At 36.6% G+C, this 22,482-nt stretch overlaps 2 protein-coding genes across 3 annotated transcripts in view; one reads left to right on the top strand and one right to left on the bottom strand.

Annotated features, from left to right (window-relative positions):
* Window positions 1–22,431, top strand: part of TFB1M (transcription factor B1, mitochondrial) — a 27,944-nt gene extending 5,513 nt beyond the window's left edge. For both annotated transcript variants that reach the window (XM_035899863.1, XM_009644294.2), the window contains 5 exons: window positions 63–171; window positions 2,540–2,691; window positions 7,917–8,036; window positions 18,626–18,753; window positions 21,372–22,431. In XM_035899863.1, coding sequence (XP_035755756.1) covers window positions 63–171; window positions 2,540–2,691; window positions 7,917–8,036; window positions 18,626–18,753; window positions 21,372–21,627 — 765 coding nt within the window. In that variant the 3' untranslated portion in view covers window positions 21,628–22,431. The remainder of the gene's footprint in view (window positions 1–62; window positions 172–2,539; window positions 2,692–7,916; window positions 8,037–18,625; window positions 18,754–21,371) is intronic.
* On the bottom strand, window positions 11,839–18,619 carry CLDN20 (claudin 20). Its single transcript, XM_009644293.2, has 2 exons — window positions 14,490–18,619; window positions 11,839–12,590 (listed from the first exon to the last, which is right to left on the bottom strand). The coding sequence occupies exon 2, from the start codon at window positions 12,496–12,498 to the stop codon at window positions 11,839–11,841; it is 660 nt and encodes a 219-aa protein (XP_009642588.1). The 5' UTR covers window positions 12,499–12,590; window positions 14,490–18,619.
* Window positions 22,432–22,482: the final 51 nt, after the last annotated feature.

Below are 22,482 nucleotides of genomic sequence, written 5' to 3'. Positions count from 1 at the left end.
TGAAACTAGAAATCATTTTGGTTAATACTCACTGTGAATTCTACTTGATTGCTTACAAACAGATGTTATCCGAAGCAGCTCCAGGAAAAGTGCGCATTGTTCATGGAGATATCCTGACATATAAGATGGACAAGGCTTTTCCAGAGCACTTAAAAAAGAACTGGGAGGACGGTTAGTATTTGGATTTGGTTTATTTAATTTTTAAGGCTTCTGAGTTAGTCTTAAGTGTAGTGATGAGTTCACTCAGTGCAGGCGTTACTCTCTTCTGGTACATTTTGAAGGTAAGAAGAGAGAGACTGTTGTGCCAAATAGGGTTTGTCTACCTGGTGTGCAATGAACCAGTCTTCACACACTGAGACGGGGTATTGTTTATTCACAAAGTTGCACAAGTTTGGGTGCTAGGTGGCCTTCAACAAAGCTAGCACACCTCGCAAGACTTCATCTTAACTCTTACACGTTACAGTTAACATATCACACTTATCTACTTCATAAACATTACATTAGCCAAGCATGCTTATCTCTCATTGGTTCATAACTTCCTTGCTTCAATTTAAAGGTACAAGCTGACTTTAACTTCCTGCACATGCTCAAGGAGAGTGTATGTGGGGTAGTTTCTTCTAGTTTCTATTTGAGTCAGTGATTACGCCTTCCCCCTGGCAGAATTGCCTTTCCCCTAATTTCTTCCTTGGCAGATCTTTAAGTAACTCTTCATGATTCACTAATCAAGACAATAATACATCACCTTGTCTCCTGTTCCTGAACAATTTAACTACATCAATTACTTCAGCAATCTATTAACTAAACAAAAGCATAAATAGGGTAGGGTTTCATAATGGACGTTCTACAGCAGCATTAGTTTTGAATAGCAAGGCGAGCTAACTTCCCTTCTAGAAGGAAATGGAGATCATCCTCCTCTTCTAAGACAAAACAGTGGAATTTGTGTGACATTCACCTTAGTCAGTGTTGAGGAGCTTTGCAATTATTTAATCTTAGGGTGTCTTGACAGTGTAATAGTGACTCTTGGAAAGTATAAAAGCAAGTCAAATAGTATACTGTCTTCCCAGCTTCTTCCTCTTTTTGAGGAAGCCAAAAGCCACCACTGCTGTCATTCCACTGAAGAAATTTTTGTAACTTGCTTTGAAATTTTTAGGAAATTTGTCCTCAAAAATTTAGTTTTCTTATTGCTTTGTTTTCAGCTGGATTATCTTTGGCAAAAGTAGAATCTAATCAGAGATTGGGTTTTTTTTTTCCAAATCTGAGTTTCTTGTAGGACTCAATTTCACCTCCCTTTTAAAATACATAATATTATTAGATAAATCAGAGATGATGTCCCAGGCTCCTTTTCAAAATTTCTTAATTTAAGGTAGAGCCACTGTCTTCAGTGCCTGAAGAACAGTAAACTGCTTTCTCACTTAGGACATAAAAGACCATGCCACATTATGTTCACCTTGAAAAATTCCATGCTGTATTTGCCTCATAGCAAAAGGTAAGTGCTTCACAAAACAAAACTATGAGCAAATGCATGTATGAAGGTGCCGTGTAGTTTTTTTAAATTTACGTTTCTTGAGCGTACATTTAAGTAAGTTATTGTTGTCTTTGGAGCTAACTAATTAGAGGTAAGATATACCTTTTCTGTATTTTTTCTGTATTATTGCCATACAAAAATCTGAAAGGCTGGTATCAGAAAGATACTTAGGCATCTCTGATATATGTGTAATAGCACAAATATGCTAGAAATAGCACAGCCTAAAAAGTGCATAATAAGTAAAGTGTGCCAGAAAACCAGCTTGAATTTGATATTATCGTCTCATATTCATGTTACTAAATGCTACAGTATCTAAGAGGCAACACACTTGTGGTTGTTTTGTCCACTTCTGTTGCGCTCCTGCTTGGATGTAAGGATCCCAGCTAATGAAATGCCGTCTTTGTGTTGTACAACACATATACACTGATATGATACATAACTGAACAGTAAATATCACTTCTTATGACTAAGTCTTACACTTGCTCTAAGACTTTTTGATTTCAGAGGACTCTATACAAAAGGAGTCCTCTGTCCAGTTTGAGCTGGGTGATTGTTTGGCTGATTATGAAGACTCAGTAAAATGCACGTGGGAGGAACATGTTGGACAGAAGGATGAGTGTGTCTGTTTACTTTGTACCTAATAGTCATAGTTTAAAATCATGGAAATGCCCTTGTAGTTTTGCTGTTGTTACAGTTCGCTGTTCTGGAGTAGCTCAGATAAAATTTACTGATCAGCTGAAAATCAGCTGAAAGCTACTGATTTATTCAAATGTAAATGAGAACCAAACCTAACCACTTTTTTCTAACTAATTACTGGGAATAGTAACACAGTTTTGTCAGTGTAAGACAAGTATAAATGGAAAGGCATAATTTTGGCGTGGCATGATAAAAGTTGTTTTCATATTTTAAGTCTAGGTTGATACGCATGTATCTTTCTTAGTAACATCTTCTTTCATGGCAAGATCTTATCCAAAACTTTTTGACAGTTGTTTTTCTTCCATCAAATGTTAACAGAGCCACCGGATATACATATCATTGGGAATCTGCCCTTCAGTGTTTCGACTCCTCTAATCATCAAATGGCTTGAAAATGTTTCTAAAAAGGATGGACCTTTTATTTATGGCAGGACGCAGATGACATTGACTTTTCAGAAGGAAGTTGCAGAGGTAAGATGTTTTGTTAAGATGTTAGTGTATTCCCCAAATTTTAGACCTGCTAAACTGAACAAAAAATTTGTTTACATGCAACCTTTTGTTTAAAGTACACACCCAATCTTAGCTGGCTTTAAAATGACAGGAAAGAGTTGGTTCAATTTTTAGTTCGTGTAGCTGTAAATTATAAATTTTAATGTTGGGTTAATCATCTGCTCTGATCCTTTCACAGCACATAATTTTTTTTTTTAATTTCTTATGGAGGGATATATTTCCTTGAGGTACTCCGTCTATTATTTTCTGAAGTCCGATTTCTTTGACATGAATAGATTTCACAGCACTCTTCTGTTTTTAAGTATCTTTCTTCTTTCATAGTTATTCATACGCCATTTCATCAGCTCATTTTTCCTTACCTTTCAGTTATCTCAAGAAATATAGTTAACATCTTTTGCCCTCTTAATTAAAAATAATTTTTTAAAAGGACACCTTCCTTGAAATATGGCAAAGTGAAAGGTCAGCATTAGTTCCAGGTGTGGTTAAACGCTTCAAATACAGGGAGTGTTTGTCAAGACCACAGAAGCTGATTATGGCTTTTTTGAATGAGACTTGGTATCAGAATTATTAATGGATTACTGCCAGTCTTGTGTGTGTAGAAAGGCATTGCTTGAGTTCTGTCACAGCAAGTCTAAGAGCAAATTGAGGTTTTACTTTGCCTCAGTAGATTCTCACAGAAGGCCGAACTGATCTGCTGTGTAGTCGTGTTAATTTTAGATGAGTTGATATATTAGGTTGACTTGCTTTCAGACTTAACAGTTTATTTATGTTGCCGTTGCATGAAACATAATAACAGAGGGGCTGGAAGACTTTTTTGCTTTGTATTTATGAAAGCAGTATGGCTTCTTACCAGCATCTCACTTGCTTTTTAAAAAAAAAAAAAAAAAAAAAAAAAAAGGAATTGCACATCAGTCTGAAAACTGAATTTCTGTCCGATTACTCCAGTGTTCATAAATATCTGTTTTTCCTAGATGTGTGTGTTGTTTTAATTTTAATCTTTCAAGGTAAAAATTCTAATAGGAAAACTTTGCTGTGTTTTTTTGGGCACGTACATTAGTTGTAATTATATATGCAAGTGGCATATCTGATGTAATTTGGGGGGGGGGTGTCATAGAAAACCACGTTGCACTGTCATTACTCTAGCCCTGCAATCAAGATTCAACACAAGTACTGAAGTATTTCCAGTAGGTGGCACTAGAGAACACCAGGGACAAACATTTAGTATGACATAAACTAGATTTCTTAATTCAGTTCTGAGCTCACGTGCTTTCAGGCATTAAAAAATCCAGATCTACTTTCCAGAAGGACATCATTTGAGGTTAGGCCTTGTTGCAAAATATGGCTAACGAACTATGATGTAAAATGCAAAGTGATAATGGGTAAGATGCAAAGCTTTGTGACAGCAGTGAAAAAATTGGCCTAGCACTGAGAGCATAAATGCACTGTGTACTTTATATAGCTGTAACCAGCTGCATGCACCATTAGTGACATGCAGATTACAGTGCTTCTGCACCCAGCATAGCTCAATGAGATGCAAAATACCATGCACTCTTAAGTTCCTTGTACTTAGAATGCTGAGAAGTTAGAAACACTAGGAAATTAAATATGTTGTTCAAGGTCATGCAATGAGTCAGTGTTAACTGTTGTTGAGTTTACATTCTGGGATCTCTTGATTCTTGTTCTTACATCTATTTAAACGCATATTCCACTGAAGACAACATTGTTCATAGTTTCTGGTTTGTGTTTCTGTAATCAATTTGACATCATGAAAAACTTGTTTGAGAGAGACTATTTTGTTTTCTGCTTAGGAGAAAGGAAGATAATCAAAATCTGTGTCTCTTTTCCTGGCCCTCTAGAGTTGCTTAAGTTAACCATTGTAACTTGGCATATATAGGCATATTCAATACCAGGAAATAGAGAACAGTGTAACACAGAAAATAAATATGTTGCTACTGATATTTTATGTATCTGTGGATTTATATTCTTGAAAGGAAGATGTCTTATTCTCAAAAGTTGGATGCTCTCACTGGATGTTTCTAAGCTAAGAGCCTAAATATCAAAGTCTCAGTGCATACGCTATAAGCTCAACAGAAGGGTAAGATGCTGTCATAGAATGGAGCCATGTGCTTTACAATCATTTAGGATAACTTGATGTTAACAGTAAGAAAATAAAGCAACATGCTGTGTTATTTGTGGTCAAGCTCATTTTTGCTAGTATAACAGGTAGAAAATACCTTTGCCTTTCTTGCTGGTGGTAGTTTCTTGCTTTTCTGTTTCCTTGTAGCACAGCTACGTTGGCATGAGTTATGTCAGTATAGATCTATTACTACAGACCACTCTGTTCTGATGTGATTTGATTACGTTGATTAAAACTGTTGATGAGAACCAGCAGTTATGTCACGTCTTGGATTCTGAGGCCTATTAAGGAGGACAAGGCCAGATATCTACAGCAGTGAAAATGACACTTTTAAGTGTTGAACAGACAATTTTGTCTCTCTGTAGTTTAAATATGTAAAATTGTTTCTTAGTTTGGATAAGAATTTTCACCTTACCCCAAATTCCTCAGTGCTTCGCCTCAAATCTGCCATCTGGGCCGGGTACTTCCTGGCCCACTTTCATTAAAATGAGTCATATTTCAGTTTAAATTAAAAGGTCTTTGTCAGTCTCTAATTTTGAGTAAAATTGTGCAGAGAGAGTAGTTTGCCTGAACTGCTCTGCCAACATGATTTGCAGGCTGGGAGGTGGGGTGCTAAACTGTTAGATATCTAGAAGACAGGCATGTTAGAAGAGCAGAATACTTAATCATTTTGTATCTAACACTGCTGTCTATTTAAAACACTAGGCAAAAGGTGCTAATAAAGTGGAAAATAATTCAGATTTTTGAGCAGCAAACAGAAGACAAATTACCATTATGTTTTCATAACTGATACAGGTTAAATATAAAAACTTATGCTCTAAAAAAAAAAAAAGTTGTTTTGCAGAAAGTGGCTTGTGTACTAAAATGTGTTTAATATTTCTTTATATGGTCAGCTTTGCCAGTCTAATTCTTCATGTAGGTTAATGCCTGTGACAGATTTTGCAGATTCATTGGTAATGGGTTTTTAATATGTGTTTATGAAAAGCACAATTGTATGGTATAGCTTACTGAAGAACAAAACAAATAGTTGTTCCTGAGGTAGTCATTGAGAGTGGTTGATAGTGACCAGCATTAGAAGAGATGTCAAGTACCACCTTGACTGTATTCCAGGCTAGGCTTCAGATTCTTTGTTTTGCTTCATGCCTTTCTAAAATGTTAATAGCGGATGCAAAAATGTTACCTAGTTAGCTGAACTCCAGCATGGTTTACTTAGTGCAGTTTCAGATGCTAGGAACAAAGAAAATGTTGAGAACTGAGGGGAAAAAACCTATAAAAATAGGTCAGGTTACAGAAGTAAGGGGACAAACTTTTTAGCAGGGCCCATTGTGATAGGACAAGGGGTAATGGTTCTAAACTAAAAGAGGTAGATTTAGACTAGATAGGAGGAAGAAATTCTTCACAATGAGGGTGGTGAAACACTGGAACAGGTTGCCCAGCAAGGTGGTAGATGCCCTGGAGACATTCAAGGTCAGACTGGACGGGGCTCTAAGTAACCTGCATTAGCTGAAGAAGTCCCTGCTCATTGCATGGGGGTTGGACTAGATGACCTTTAAAGGTCCCTTCCAACCCAAACCATTCTATGAGTCTATTCTATGATTATATTCTCAGCATTTTTGTGTGCCTTGGGCAGTGCCATACACAGGTAGTGGTTGAAGTGGTTTAAGATGTTACTGCCCAGAGATGGGTGTTGTTAAGTTATCCCTTCTGTAGCTGAGAAGCAGGAACTAACTGCCTGAGACTTGTTAGATTGTTTTTCTGGGAAGTAAAGACTGGCTTGTTTGAATTGGCATTGGAAGGACTACAAGCATTGTCATTAGGTCTGTTTAATTTCCACTGCAGAGGTTAAGGAAGTGCATATCTGATTGCATTGTTAGACTTCACAGCCTGTTTTTTTTCAGAGAATAATAACGATGGCAGATAGATGGGTTTTTAATAGGTTTCCTCTGAAACAATAATGAAGGTAGTTCTAAATGCTGATGTAGGCAAAAAGAATCACTGAACTTTCTGAAAAGTCGTTGAAAAGTATTTTATTTGCTCTATGCTGATACTTGAACTGCTTTTCAGGAGAGTTGTTTTAAAAAAATTAAACCTTTAGAAATAGGTTTAATTTTATTTTTCAGGGGTAGTTTTAATAAGCATGGCAGCATTTAATGAGTAGGCTTTTCATCTGAAGCTACATGATGTACAGATGTTGCCAGATAGGCAAATTGGTTTTCATATTTTATTTTTTATTAAGGTAGTGGTAAATAAGAACAGGAATCTTCAAAATTCTATTTCTGCATAGTTAGTGTAATGTCTTTTACCATTTGAGACTTGTTTTACTGGGTGCTTTTTTACATTTAAATCTTGTTTGTGCTAGCAAAACACACAGAACATGTTTGTTGCCCAGTCACGAAAGCGTAGAAAACCTCTGACCAGGCTACTTTTTTTATAATCTTTGCAAGAAATTTCTTGGGAAAATCAGAGAATTACTAAATTGAGCTACAAGTATTAAATGCTCTTACTGTTAGTTATTCTAAATTTATGTAAAGTAGATCTAGCTTCCTTACATATATTTTAAGTGTAGACCAGTTAATAATGAAGAAATTTTGATTTCTACCGGATTTTGAGTCTATGGAGCTTTGTTTCTGAAGGAGAAAAAATAGTAATATTTGAGACAGAAACAGTGGAAGGAAAGGACGTGGGAATACTCTCAACTGGTATTATGCTTGTTTTGAATCCAATCCTGCAGTTAGAACAGTTTTAGTTCTCTCATTTGTCCATATAAAATTCTTTTGACATTAAGTTCTGCAGAAGTTCAAGGAGCTCCTTTTCATGTGCATTTGATTGCAGGAATGAGGTTGTAAATTAGCATGGTATCTTACTGAAATGTTGCTACATTGGAGGAAAAAATTCTAGATGAACTGGACATAAAATTTGATATAAGTTCTTAATAATTGGGGTTTTTTAAATTTGTCTGCTTTTGATTATACTGAAAATCAAGCTTTAATGTAACTGAACACTTGGCCAATCCAGTTTCACTGATTTACGTGTTTTGATTCTTCGATAGAGGCTTACAGCTAATCCAGGAGGTAAGCAACGTAGCAGACTGTCCATCATGTCTCAGCATCTCTGCACTGTTGAAAACTGTTTCATAATTCCAGGTCAATCCTTTGTTCCAAAGCCAGAGGTAAGTTTTGAGGTATTTCTTTGGATTTTTTGTTAATTTGTCAGTGAAGCAATATATCTGATTTTGAGTAAAGGAACACAGTTGGGTGCTCCAGTTCAACATCTCTGTACTAGAAAGTGGAGTGATGTGATATTCCTGTAAATGAAGTATACTTGTTTTGAGAAGGTGCTTTTCTTTTCTTCTTGGCTTTGACCTTCAAGCCTATCTGCAAGATCAGCGTACTTCTTTGGGTGTTTCTGGAGACAGAGATTAGGATTTAAGGACAAGATAGTCTACTAGGACTGTAGCATCTTTGTAAAGCCTGCTTGTTTACAGTTTGCATTTATAAACAGTTTGGGAATTGTGCCTAGAAAATGTGATGGGTCTTTTGAAATACCCTGATAAATAAAAGATTTTCATTTGTCAGCTTTGTCAAAGATCTCTAATTTTACCATGTCTATAATCTTTACATTTCACCCTACTCATCTTCAGCATACTTAACTCCCTCCTATTCACTATAGCACTTTGTCACCTACATCCCACCGCCTGTTTAAAAAAGTAAGTCTTTTCTTCCTCCTATCTGCTCTTGAGTGAGTAGAGAACAGTCTCTCTGCTGTCCTCTTATGTACTACTACTGGCTTTTCTTAATAGCTATTATGATTACAGGAATCAAGAGTTAATAAATTAAACTGCAAGGGTTATTTTGTTTTGGTTTGGTTTTTTTGTGAAAATACGTGCCTGATATGAAGTGGGGTCTGTTTTCCCTGAATGCATGTGGAAATCTACTGTTCTGTTTCAGAAATGAACTTGCAGCTTCTGAAAGTTCCTCTTAAACTGGTTAGTTCAGCTTATCAATACATCTCCCTTCCTTCTTACCGCAGTCTGTCTCTTGGTCTTTTTACTCTTCAGGCTTATCTCTTGAGAACCTTTGAAAGGTCATTCTCTCTCTTTTATCACAATGAATTTTAAGGCCTCTATCTGGATATATTCTGATGATTATTTAAAATTCTGTTAGTATTTTTTGAGCAAGTAACTGTTCAAACATGTTAAACTATTAGTTGTGACACGCTTAAGACATCTTATTTTAGGGTTTGGGTGGTTGTTGTTTTTGTTCCCCCCCCGTCTCCTAGCTGAATGAAAAGTAATTTCAGGATGTCATCTCACTGATAAATATGTGAAATAGTGTTCAGTAAGGCCAAAATTCTAATTCTGTGGAGGTGATTTCTCAATGGTGGATGCAATTTGAGGGCACAGTAGAGCTAGTGTATGTCAAAAGTCTTGTGCAGACTGTGTCTCAGAACTGGGAAGCTACAACTGATCCTCTCATTTTCCTGTACTGAGAAGGCCATAGCTGACTGAGAGAGAGGTAACTCAGAGAGTTGTGACAACTGTCTTGGTATAAGCAAATCCTAGTGTCAGTTGGAGCTCTGTTGAATAAAAAAGGCAGTACCCCTGAAGGCAAGCATATTTTTATTTAATGTATCTCTTTGAGTTAAAACAAGTATAGCTTATATTGCAAAAGCAGAAAGTACAAATTTTTCAGACAGACCTGATGCTTGTTTTCACTACATTTTTTTTTTTTTTTTCTTCAAACTCCTGTTGTAGATTGATCTTCTGGTTTGTTCCTGATCTTCTAGCTGTAGACTGACTTGTGGGTTTAGATACTACCATTCTTGACAGAATCTTTGTTTTCTTGGAAAGCTCTTGCAGCATATTGTGAATGAAGTGGCTCAGTGCTTGATTTAAGTATACAAAGAAGTTCAGGTATTTCTGTATAAAGTTCTAGGAAGAAAAATTTGCTGCTTACTTAACTGATGAACACTTCATTTTGCTCATAGTATGCAGTTACTACCTTTCTCTTATGCCCTGCTGTAAGAACACCTTTGGTTCTTATTTTACAAATGTTAGTTTTAATTCACATACCTAGCAATGATCACAGCTTAGTGTCATGTCAAACCCCTTACTAAAGGTGGAGATGCATTTTTTTGGGGGAAGGAATTGTTTACCTCATTTGCTCAACGAATTAATATTATTTCAACGGTACCTATGAATGTTGAGACATAAAAGGTTCTTGGCTTCTAGAATGGAATGGTGCTCCATAGCATTGTGTCTAAGCAAAGAAAATTTGGCTTTTTGGTCACACTTAAGTCTCTGCAGTACTGAGTAACTGTTGACACTAGCATTAGGAATAGTACAAAACAAGCTCCTTGATGAATACATGGGAAATTCAAAATGGCTACGTAACAGTAGTAATGCAAACAAGATGTTGATTCCATTCTGTGTATATTAGAATAAAGAGTCTTTGCATATTAGATGCATTAAATATTTCACTTTCTCAACTGCTGTAACGGAAGACCTTACTTTTTCCAACATACTATACTTAAAATGTTAAGGCCCCTTCATACTGTTTTAGTGAATTTCGGGCTAATAATATGGGAAATGAAAGTTGTATATAAACATGCAAAATAATAGCAGTTGGTTTTGTTGAAAGACTCATCCAGCATTATCATATCCCCTTTTCATTGCCTTGCCTATGCTAGCAAATTAGCATCAATGTGATTCTCGTTTAGGGGAGCTTTTAGATAGAACATACTCTGCCAGTGACCAATACAAAACAAAATTTGTGTGTTGAAAGAAAAGGTTAAAAGATCTGAGATTACTAATCAAAATAAGGGGGTTAAGAAATAAATTTAAATGAAGAAGCCATCTCTTTATCACCATTGTGTATGACATTTTACAGTAACAGAATACATGGGAGTGGGCCTGAAACAGACCCTACTGGAACAATTAAAAAGACTTTAAAAGTTCTTTTAGAAGGCCAGAAACGTAGATGACAATAAATGGTAGCTGTATTATTTGAGCTGTTAAAAGCTACTTTGAGCAAGTGTAAGCCAGAACGCTTCCAGATTTTGATGGAACAGAGATATTTAGTTTGTATCCTGCGTGTTAGAGTTGGCAGGTGTTTTCATATTCGTGGTTACATTTCTTCTGTTGTATTGCTCCTCAAATCTAACATTCATTGTGTAGGGATAACTAGTGGCACTCGGTGAAGGCCCAGCAGACATTTCTTTAACAATAATAAACCCACAGCAGGTGGCAGTTTGGGCAGGAGAGCCATTTTTGGCAAGATCTGAATGGTACTGCTGATTCTGCAGCCTGATATGCAGAATATACAGTGCAGCTGAGGTTTGGGGCTACGGGTTTTTGTTGTGGTTTTTTTGTTTTGGTTTGGCCTGTGTGTGTTTTTGTTTGGTGGTTTTTTTGGGGGGTTTTTTTGTTTTGTTTTTTTTTTAAATCTATTTACCAAGGCAATCTAGAATTGAATGTGAAAGGCAGATGTGTCTTTTATTTAAAAAACACTGAATTGGGCTTCTTGGACAGAGACTGGTTAGGTTTTTTTCCTTGCATCATAATTAAAATAAAGATAAACATAAAATACACTATCAAACATTACACATTATTGATAGCCTGATGGGCTAACTGGAAAGCGGTTTTTAAGCATCTTTGCTGTAACAAGCCATCAGTGCATTAATTTTACTGTCAGTTATGTTTTAAAAGAGTTCCTTTTTCTTCAATAAATGTTCCTTGGAAAGTCAAAAAGAATGGTTTGGAAAATCAACCAAAAAAAAGTACTCTTGTAGCAGACTTAAGCATTGTTTCCTATTTAATTCTTTTTGTGGATGCCACTATAAATGAAATACCTTGTTTAAACATAATTGCAACCCAGATGTACGAAAAGTTAAGTGTTATGTTATACATTCTTTGAAATAATCAAACTACACTTAGCACAAAAAAAAGCCTCAATGGATAGAAATAACTGTATTTACACATAGTCCTTCAGGTTGTAACCCGCGTTGCTCTCCTGCTCTGCGGATGGGAAATGGTGCCTCTCTGGAGCGTAAATCCATGCTCCTTGCTGCTTTTTAAAACAGGAAGTGCAGAAGATCACACCTGCGATAAGCAGAAACCCTGCTGAAATAAATCCTGTATAAACCGCTCCTCCTGGTTCATGTTTACTGCTCTCTGGAATGGTCTGGTCCAGAAAATTTGAAATAATTTCTCTTGTGTACCAGGATGTTGGTACTAATCCAAAGATTCCTGCAAGAATGAAGCAGACTCCTCCAGCAAAACAAGCATGGCTTTTGCTGTCAGTGTCCCCTCCCAACTTTGTGCATTTCATTCCAACTGTGGTGATGCAGATCCCAAAGGCTGATAGGATACAAGACAGTACCATGGTGGTCCGTGCAGCCTGGATGTAGATGGGGAGAGAGAGAACGGAGTATTTCAGGGTGCAGCTAAACATCCCAGTGCTGTACCACGTGCAGTCCATCCAAAGTCCTTGCATCTGTGTTATAGCTGTTATGATATTTGAACCAACATCTGCATTTACCTTCCAGTTTGGTAGCAAGGTGGCTGTGATATCTCCTAAAACGCCAAACAAAGCCAGAATAAAAGCGAAGAACTGCAGACTTGCTGATGCCATGATGCTTATCTGCTGTCACCTTTTGTCTGCCCGTTTCTCTCTCGTAAATGAGTGTTACTGGTTGGTAGCTTCGCAGCCAAGGCTGTAGCCCTCTGTGTAATGGGGGGAGGGGGGGCGGGGAGGAGAAGTGCGAGGGGGAAAGAAAAAGAAATCAGCAAACAAAAAAAGCTTGCATTTAAAATTAGAGCTATCGGAACGAATATCAGAACATGACCCTGCAGCAGATGAGAGCAGCAGAGCAGCTGTACACAAGGTACTTGAGCATAAATGACGGCAAATGGACAGTGTTTCAGAATTGCTTGTGAGAAGGAGCTGCTGCCCTTTCATACATGATTGCAAGCCATCAAGCAAAACTTATTTTGCAGGAGTTGTTTTTGGTAATAGTATACAGATTGCAGGCTTACTAGACAAATGTACATTGTAAATGGAACATTAGAAACTTGCAGATTAAAGTCATTGTGGAAAACAGCTGTGGTAGAAAATATATTGTACTCGTCAAGTACTTTCTTGAACTGTGCTGATGGCTGTAGTCAGCTCCTGTTGACTATTTTATAACAGTGAACTTTGGTAATATTATCTTTTGTTTGAAGTATGGTTAAAGGTGACCTTTTATTTCAGCTATTTAAATATTGACAGTTCTTTTTTTTAATAACTGTTACAAAATTCCATGGTTTAGAAGGAGAATAAGATTGAATTTATTTTTTGTGGTGTTTTCACAATTAAATCACATGTGACTTTTCTAAATCAATATTTTATTTTTAGTCAGTGATTATCAGTCCTCGACTTAAATCAGCAGTATTGAGCAAGCCGTAAGAGCGAATATGATCTGCTTTTGTCCATAAAATAAAATACTGTTTTTAACACTGGTATGGAACAACTCTGTTGTGTAAGTGCATTTTTTTTTAATCAGTCACCTCTCGGAAATCATTTGCAAATTTGCCATGAAGTGGCCGTTTTAAAAATTAATTAAAAAAACCTCCCTGCTATTCTTTCATAAAAAGGCAAATTTCATTTGACAGATGAGAAGATTTTAGGCAGTATGATAACTGTGTGCTTGGGAAGACAGAACTGTTACTGTTGCATCAGCTGGACTGTTGGGATAGCAGATGAAGAAAAATGGTTTGAAACCTCTGTGACGAGGATTAGAAATGGTGTCCTGCCTTTGGAGTGGGGCTGTATAATTGGCAGGTTTTGTCTGTTATCAGAGTGATAGAGAAAGGGTGGTCCTCGGCCTGGATTATACTTTTTAAGACATTCTATCTAAATAGGAACAATAATATTAAAACTGGTCTTCAGCATTAGAACTTTTTAAAAAGCCATAATAATAGGGGATGAAGTTGAAATAAGTTGAACACAAAATATCTGCAACATTGTATTCTTATTTCAATTCATCATACGTAAGACAACAAGGTGTTGATCAATATGTATTCTATCAGTCTTTATCGGCATTACATAACAAGTAATCCTCTAATTTATTTATTGTACTTAGTTCAGGTAATTGTTCAAGAACGTGCTACTCTGTCCAGCGTATGTATATTAAAAATGCTTATAGTTAAGGTGAGAATGTTAACAGCTACTCGTTTTTAAAATCTTACTTCAAAGACCCGCCTATTTCTAAATCCCTTTGGCTTGTTCAGACTGCGAAGAGTTGCTTTGGCAAATACATACCACTTGCTCTATCAGGCCCACGGGTAAGATGGCTTAACTTCCTTCTACAGAAGGAGCTGACATGTCTGGATAGCTCAAAACTCATTCAAAAGCATAATCTGGAGCAGCTAATTAGGATCTTGAGTTAGCCTTTTTCATTGCTTCCTTTTTAAAATTTCAGCATATACAAACATGCAAACATAAACGCCAACCACTGCAAATGGTAGTCATACATTACATTTAATGGGATGAACCAAATTAAAAGCATGATAAATTCAAGTATAAGCACTGCAAGTGTAATAAAAAACCCAGTTATGTTTCATTCTTGTTTGTGTAGCACTTACTGCTGGATGTGAGGTCTGAGATGTTTTCTTCACTGTAGATGTCCTGGAAGAATGCAGTTTCTCTTGAACGGAGCTATCCCTTCTCTCATAAAACTGCATTGGCATGTATTAACAAAATTTCTTGGAATGTTGTTTTTTTTTCCTCTTCTTTACAGCAAGTGCATTACTGCTGTTTGTTCCCTCTCTGAGTTCCATCTACCCGAGAATAAAGGAGTACTTTGTTTAATGAGTTTTGTCTGACAAACACTGAGTAAGGGAAAGCAAAGAGATTATGGAGAAAAATACATGGAGGCCCTTCGTCCTAAATACATAATGATATCCAGGTTCTGTGATGAAAACTGTGAATAGCGATTAAAAGGAGTACAAGTCTGAGAATCCAGAAACTCTAGACTTATGGATTGGGGGGGGGGGGGGGGGGCAGAATTCATTTAGGTTTAACTAAGAGCCAGAGAGTTTTGTTGTTTGTGGGTTGTTGGGGTTTTTTCATCACAGATAATCTTATTAAGAGTTTAAATTTCCTAGGAAAGAACTATGCAATTCATTTTAATTTGTAATTGGAACAGCAGGACATTTCTGTTCAACTACAGGTTTTGCTTATCTCTTCTTGGTAGCCTTAGCCTTCTGTAGGTCATCCTATAACTTGTTGCCTTTGTATGAGTCTGTATAAAAGAATGAAGGAATAAAGCTACTAATAAGGCTTATATGGTAACTATAGCATATGGGAGAAGTGTCCACCAGACGTTGATGTGTGAAATCAACAAGTTAGGAGAAAGTCTTTGCTGATTGCAGCAGCGGTACACCCATAGGTTCTGTACCTGACTTTTGGTTTCCTGCGATCCTGTTTGTGAGCCTAGTGTGAATGGAGCTAAGTTATAGGAATTAGATTGTTGCTGTTAGTGCAGTGGTTATTTGGTTATTTTCTGCTGGAAGTGAATGAAAATGAAACCCTCACATCAGAACAAGGTCACTACGAGATACATGTATCTGGTGTTAGACCTAGCATTTTTCTGTCGTAGACAGCTACAGTGCTGCTACTGAACGCTTGGCTGGTGAAAGTGCTGGCTTAGAACTGTCTTAGTAGGATCTCAAGCAGTCTGTTTTAATGAAGTTGTAATACGTTCTGCTTAGGGTTCAGTTCCCTATATTACAGCTTGAAAAAGACTATGTGGGTTTGCTTTTAAATACAGCCCTGTTTCAAGATACGTATGTAGCCCATCATAAGACCTGTATTGTCAACAATTAGTAAAAATTGTCTTATTTAAGCTTATTCTGATGCAGAGCATTGATTTCATCAGCAAGGCAGCAGACTTCTCGGAATTAAATTGTACGCTGTCATGTGTTCCTCCTCCCCTACTAGAACATAAACCTTCATTGTACTGATACACTAAAACAGCCAGGGGTGAGTAAGTGCTGCACTACTGACAGTTCAGGATATATCAGTTGAATAATTTTCATACTCATTATTTTGTAAGAATTGAGTATTATTTTGTAAATATTTCTAACATACTTGATGGGGGGGGAAGTGTTACTAATAAAATTATCTGCAAATTAAGTTGTGTATTTTAAGTACTGTTGTGTACTCTGTATTGGCTTTCATAATTCTACTCTCTATTTTTTGCATGTTAAAAAGGTTAGGGGAAAAATAGCATGTATAATTTTAAAGGAGTGGCCAATTACAAGTGAAAAGCTTTCCCCTGTATCTGTTGCTATAGTAACCAGGCAGCTTTCCTGGGGTCCAAAGAAAACAGCATCTATAATGGAACAAATGCTGAGAAGTGCTGTGTTTTGTTTCAGAAGCAGAAATTATTGCCTACTGGCCTTGACATTGCAAACTGAGCTGTTTTTCTCTTAAACTGTACACTGCATCTGGATTGTGTGCTGCTTTTCCTTCAGAAATTTTTGTTAAAGGTGCAGCTCCTACTCACAAAGAGCCCTCATATCTCATGTAGAAGCAGTTCTGCAAAACTGAGGGGACTGTGAGATCCCAAATGGTCTCTGGTGGTTTTCTTATCCCTAATTTTGTGGGGGAAATACCTTGTTCTATTTCTTGACAAAAATGTAGATAAGCTTGGGGAGAGGGGTGTAAGTAAGCCCGTACTATTTCTGTGCAAGGAGCTGGTTGGTTGTGTGAAGTATGTATTTGCCCTGTTCAGAAAGATAAACTTTCCTGTCACTCAGTGTGACACAAGTTTTCACTGCGTTCCTGTGGTCTTTGTGACAAGTAGCAGTAAACTGTGGCAAGGGTAGAAGCTATCAACACATGAGAAATTCAGAAACTGTTTTGGAAAATATATTTATGCACATTTCACTGCAGATTACATATGTCAGGTTTTCTTTGTCACCTCATTTTAAAATAATTCCCAACGTCTTTACATTTTAGTAATGTAAGTATTTTTTCTGTCTTATATTCTTGACTCTAGCTTTCAGAAAAGGCGGAAAAGTAGAGAAAAAACACTAGCTGGAACATCCAGTTGAGATCAGCAATATGAATACCGGAACCTTGCCATGTTTTTTGTATCAGCATGGTTAATCAGTATTTTCTTTCCTTTCTCTAGCCAGTATTTTCATTCAGTTTCGTAAGTTCCATCTACGTGAAAAACTTAAGTTGTTTGAATTTCATAATTTCTGTTGAAAGCAAATACAGTGCCTCTGCTGCTTGAAGCAGTTGTACTGGATAGAAGATGTGCTTGACAGCCAAGCTGTTCCCACTGAAAGTACAATATGGATGGAAGGCACCATTGTGCCAGAGAGTATGTCCACATCAGAGGTTACCATGACTTAATTGATTTTAAAAACCCCAACAAACTTAGAGCAGGCTTGGTCAGAGCAGTAGAAGAAACCCTGTCTTTTTTTGAAGTTTTTTTGGGGGTTCTCAAACGATTGGTACACTGAGGGTGTGCTTAGAACAGAACCTGTTCTTTGGTCTGAGCTTATCTTTTATTTCAGTCAGAACTAGCACGCCTTCAATTTAATGTCACATGGAATCTGTTCTATGAATGTCAGTATTGACTTTCAGACCTTGTAAAAGATGGATGATTGTCCATCGTGTCAGCAAACTTTTTTGATGAGAACCTGAGTATTTTTAAAAGTCTGGCACTTAAAATTTTTGTAGTCATTAACTACCATTACTTGTACAAATTGTACAAATTTTCAATGTGTATCTCCACAGAAATTTTTCATTTTTATTGTTATCAATATGTAGTTTGGAAGATGAACTGCTTTATTTGATGTTGTGCAGAACTGGATTTTTAGCCCAGCCTGTATTTTGTAACACAGAAGTATGAATTCAGGGCATTTCTGTATAATACAGTATCTTTATAATTGCATGACATATTTTATGTGTTATATATATGTGTGTGTGTGAGTGTGTGTACATTCAAGGAATGATGTTACTTCATTCTGTTTTCAGACACAGGTAAAGTGACCGTTCTGTGAACCAAGCTGCTTTTTAGAACTATAAAAGAATACAACAAGTTGAAAGACATCAATGTAGAAGCATTAAAATATAATTTTGGATGAACTGTGATGCATAGTGTAAATACAGAGTTGTATGGTCACTTAAACTGAATGCAAACTTATTTCTATCTACCATTCCTTTAAATAGACTAGAATTTTAAAATCTTAATATGTTGAAAAGTAATTCCTTGGCTTACGTATTAGAAAAGCCCTAGAGCAACAGAAAACATATAGGGAATGGGTTCGACTTCTAATTATAATACCAATTTTCTCCTCTGCCCTTCAGTCTGTATATTGAATATTGTCTAATTTGTGTATCATGTCAGAATTGTCTTGTGGAAAGATCTGAAGAAAGAAGTGCTAATTACTTCACAGATTACATGGAAGTTGTTCTAGATGGAGAAAGTGCCATGGGGAAAAAAGTGCTAAGTCATAATGGCATGTGAACTAATTGGAAATATGTAGATAACTAAGACAGACTAAAATTCTGTAGGGCCTTGAAAGTTAAGGCAAATCTTCATATTCAAATACTATGACATTAGTCACTGCACAGGTCTGTTACCTGTCACAATAATGTCTTCCTATGTTCTGCCTGTTTCCTGATGTCTAACCAGTTATATTCCCCCAAGACATATTAGTTCTAATTTATCTACTCAAATTTATCTTTCTCTTCCTTATAGGTGGATGTGGCTGTGGTGCATTTCACGCCGTTGGTGCAACCAAAGATACAGCAGCCATTCGAGCTAGTAGAAAAAGTGGTTCGAAGTGTTTTTCAATTTAGAAGAAAATACTGCTTCCGTGGAATTGAGTAAGGATCTTTAATGAAAAATTCTCAAACATTTTTTTGTAAATGCATTGGCTACTAAATGAGTTGAGAAACACTTGTAGCTATACATTTGATTTTATTCCTACTTTTTTAAATTTGTCATCACAGTTCATGAGATCTTCCCATTTCCGAATGGTTTCTGGAGACAAAACTGAGATGAATCTCTTTCTGCTGTAATTGTATAATAATTAGTGTGTTTTTGTTAGAGCAGTTGAAGCTGTTAAAATTACTGGGATAAATTGGTGATTTTTCCAAGTTTGTCTCAGAAACAAACAAAAAAACCCCCGCCAACCACAAAAACTACAGCATTTGTTGGTTGAGTTAAAAAATTAAAGTCTCAAAATTCAGAACCAAAGGTGGAAGTGAGGGAGAACATCATCTGTAGGAAATTTTACTTATGTGGGATAATGTCAAAAGGTCAAATTTTTGTTTCTGTGCTTCCCTTTTATCGAGTTCTTACTGACTTTAAAAATCCCCATGATAACTGAGGTTATTAGCTTCTCTAACTGATGCAAGAAACCTGCAGTCTTTTTCATCAAGGATCCTGTTAAAACTCCAGCGTAGCCACATGTCTGACTTAGTGTGGGGAAAACCCAGCCCTCGGCATTGTAGAACGTGTGACAGAGCTGCTGTCAGGACCGGAGACATCCTGCTGCAGCTTGGGCTAGCTGAATTTTGCTGGGCACTGTTTTGGCCTTGACGCAGTTTAGAATTGGGGTGGATGCCACCTTACTGAACTACAAGCCTTATATGTCACTATTTTAAAGATGAACATAAAATTTTGCCTCTGTTTTTGTTTTGTTCGCTTGAGGCAGTGAATGTTCTTGGTGTCTGGGATGGAGACACTGGATCTAAAATGAGTACTGATTTGCCTATGTTAAGATTAAGTATGCATTTGGAGGTGGTTAGAAAAAGAGGTATCCAAACTCTAGATTGATTTGTGTTTGATTTGCAGGGTGGTGGGATTTTGGTTTGGTTTTTTTTTTGGTGAAAGAATGGTTTCACTTGACAATGTAAGCACAAGGCATGTGCAATCAGCATATCTATGTTATGTAGAATATTTTTGCCAAAGTTTTTTTTAAAAAAATCCAACTATTGTGTAATCTCAAATTGCTAATAACTGCTCTACATTCTTTTGAGGCAAGAAGGAGGAATCTGAACTTTTGGACGTCACGTAGGCCCTAGCAGCTTATCATACTTTAGCCCTAGTGTGCAGCTAAGAAATACAATCCTCTTATTCTTTAGCTGACCTGAAAAAAATAGCTAATTTTGGTGTATAGTAAGGCTAAGTAAGTTCATTATAAGGTATGTATCCATCTGTTGCATATACCGTATAGAAACAAGGTAATAGAATTGGTTTACATTTGCATGTACACTCTGGGATCTGGGAGTGCCATGGCATATAAGATACAGCTATTAAGTCAACAGTAGGTTGAGTTGCTGTTCATGAACATTTCTAAGATGGTTTATAGTCTGTATATAAAAGGTGATTAAACATTTATGGCTCCAGGGACATCTTTTAACTACCAGAATAACTTAAGGAGGGATATCAAAATAAGGATTGAGCCATTCTAACCTTGCTGACCTAGGTGTGAACTAATGGGTACATTTTTGACCAAGGGCTTGAGTAGCACATACTTGAGCCAACTATCACTCACTTTACAAAGCCTTTTAACTAGCTTGTCCAGCCAACCTGCAAACCACAGCTAGCTGGGGGCTTGGGGGTAGTCCTGTATTAAATGCATAGCATTTTTAGGTCTTGTGTATATATGGCAGAGGCAGAGCATTTGAAAATTGAGACATGCATATCAACCACATGCAAATTTTCTGCCTTCCTAACTTGTTGTAGACTGAGAACTACTGCTAATAAGAGCTAGTCCTTTCAGTAGTTTACACTTTGCAATATGCATTTTTTGTGAGACGTTTAAAAAAAAATAAATCACTTGAACTAATACTATTCATTAAAATTTGGGGAACTTGCGTGAGAGGTGCTAACACCTCTGGCTACAGAGTAAATTAACTGATATGCCTATCTGTGAAAACAAAATCTAGGACTCCTGGCCCATTCTCCATGTTCTAAATATTAAAAAGTGAATGATAATTGAATACTCCTTTCCTCCTTTTTGGCTTTTTTCCTGGCATTGGAGATACAATATTAATGACAAGTGGTAAGGATATCCCTCCCGTTGGAATGAAACACAGCCTGAGAGAAAGTCATATGGTTTGGATCTGATCTGTTTTGCAGAGTTTAATCTATTGTTGCTCTCTAAATAGGCGGTTAATTCTAAGAAGGCCTGATGCTGTACCCATACCCGAAGTTCTTTTTAACATTAGCAAACATGAACATACATGCATGTGTTTAATGTACAATGTATGTATATGCTTTCCTATGTTGTCATAATTTGCATTTGCAGAAAAAGGGTCCTTGTATGTTTCCATTTGCTTTTAGATAATGAGCTACGTTAAGAGTGCCAGAGCTAAAATAATTACATACATACTTAATAGTAAACCTATGTTAAGTAAATTCCTAAGAGGATTCTGAAGGGAAACTGAATTGTCTGTCTGAATTGTTTTGTTTGTCTTCTCCCCACACCTTTTAGGACCTTGTTTCCTGAAAGCGGGCGTTTGAAAAGAACAGAACAGCTCATGATGATGGCAAATGTTGATCCAACTCTGCGTCCTTTTCAGCTCTCCATGTCACAATTCAGAAATCTGTGCAATACATACAGGAAAATGTGTGATGAAGACCCAAGCCTTTTTGTGTACAATTACAGAGAAGAACTAAAACAAAAGAAGAGGATGAGGAATTTACTTAAAAGTACTAGTCAGCCCAAACAGACTGAAGAAGAAAGTTAGCTGTAACAGCTGTAGTTAAGTACAGCAGACTGATTTTTCTTTTTTATTAGTTTTGATTCCTTGATCTAGAGGTGTTGATTCAGTAAAAGGAGGCTTATATATTCCTACATCTGTGCAGGTATGGAAGATCTACTTTTGAGAAAGTGGAGGGGAGAGAGGGCTTTCCCATTTTGTTTATTCATTCCATTCAGCTGCAGACAAAAGTGAAAAGACAGTCCAGTTATAAGGTGCCTACAGGTTCTTTTTACTTCAGGGGAATGGCTAGAACACATACCGAGAACAAGGTATGTTGCGACACCTGTAATTAAGTTGGGATACCACTGAAATAATTGAGTTTTGTATGAATGAAAGTGCATTACTGAAATGTAAGAAAAAATACTTTTCATACTTCAGCATGTAAGACGATGTTTGGAGGTTTGTGCTCTTTTTATCCTGGAACATCCTACTCTGCAGAGTAATTTTAAAAACAAAAGCCAAAATTCTTGTATAAGTATACTCAAGTGACTGGCTTAAAGGAGGATAACGTGCACAGATTGCCTTAAGGTCTGCTAATACTCTTCTCATTTAGGCAAAAACAAAGAATTTGAGATTTAAAGCTCCAACTAGAGAAAAGCAGCATGATAAAAAATAGAAAACATGGCTAAGTACGATACTTATTTGTCTTTTACTGTACAGGCTGGTAGAGAAAATAAAAAATACAGTCAAATAAAAGATTACAGGCCAAGCTTTGGTTTTGTATTTACACATATGTATAAAGTATAAACAGCATCTTGAAACTTACAAAAATGAAAATCCTGCACTACTGTGCACTAAAACACATTAAAATAACTTAATTCTGCTTTAAATAAAGCAAAA

This window comes from Egretta garzetta, unplaced genomic scaffold (genome assembly GCF_000687185.1).
Source record: "Egretta garzetta isolate BGI_Z169 unplaced genomic scaffold, ASM68718v1 scaffold397, whole genome shotgun sequence".
Classification (NCBI taxonomy): Eukaryota; Metazoa; Chordata; class Aves; order Pelecaniformes; family Ardeidae; genus Egretta; species Egretta garzetta.
The sequence above is the reverse complement of the archived record's forward strand: the minus strand, read 5'-3'. Positions and strand labels throughout refer to the sequence as shown.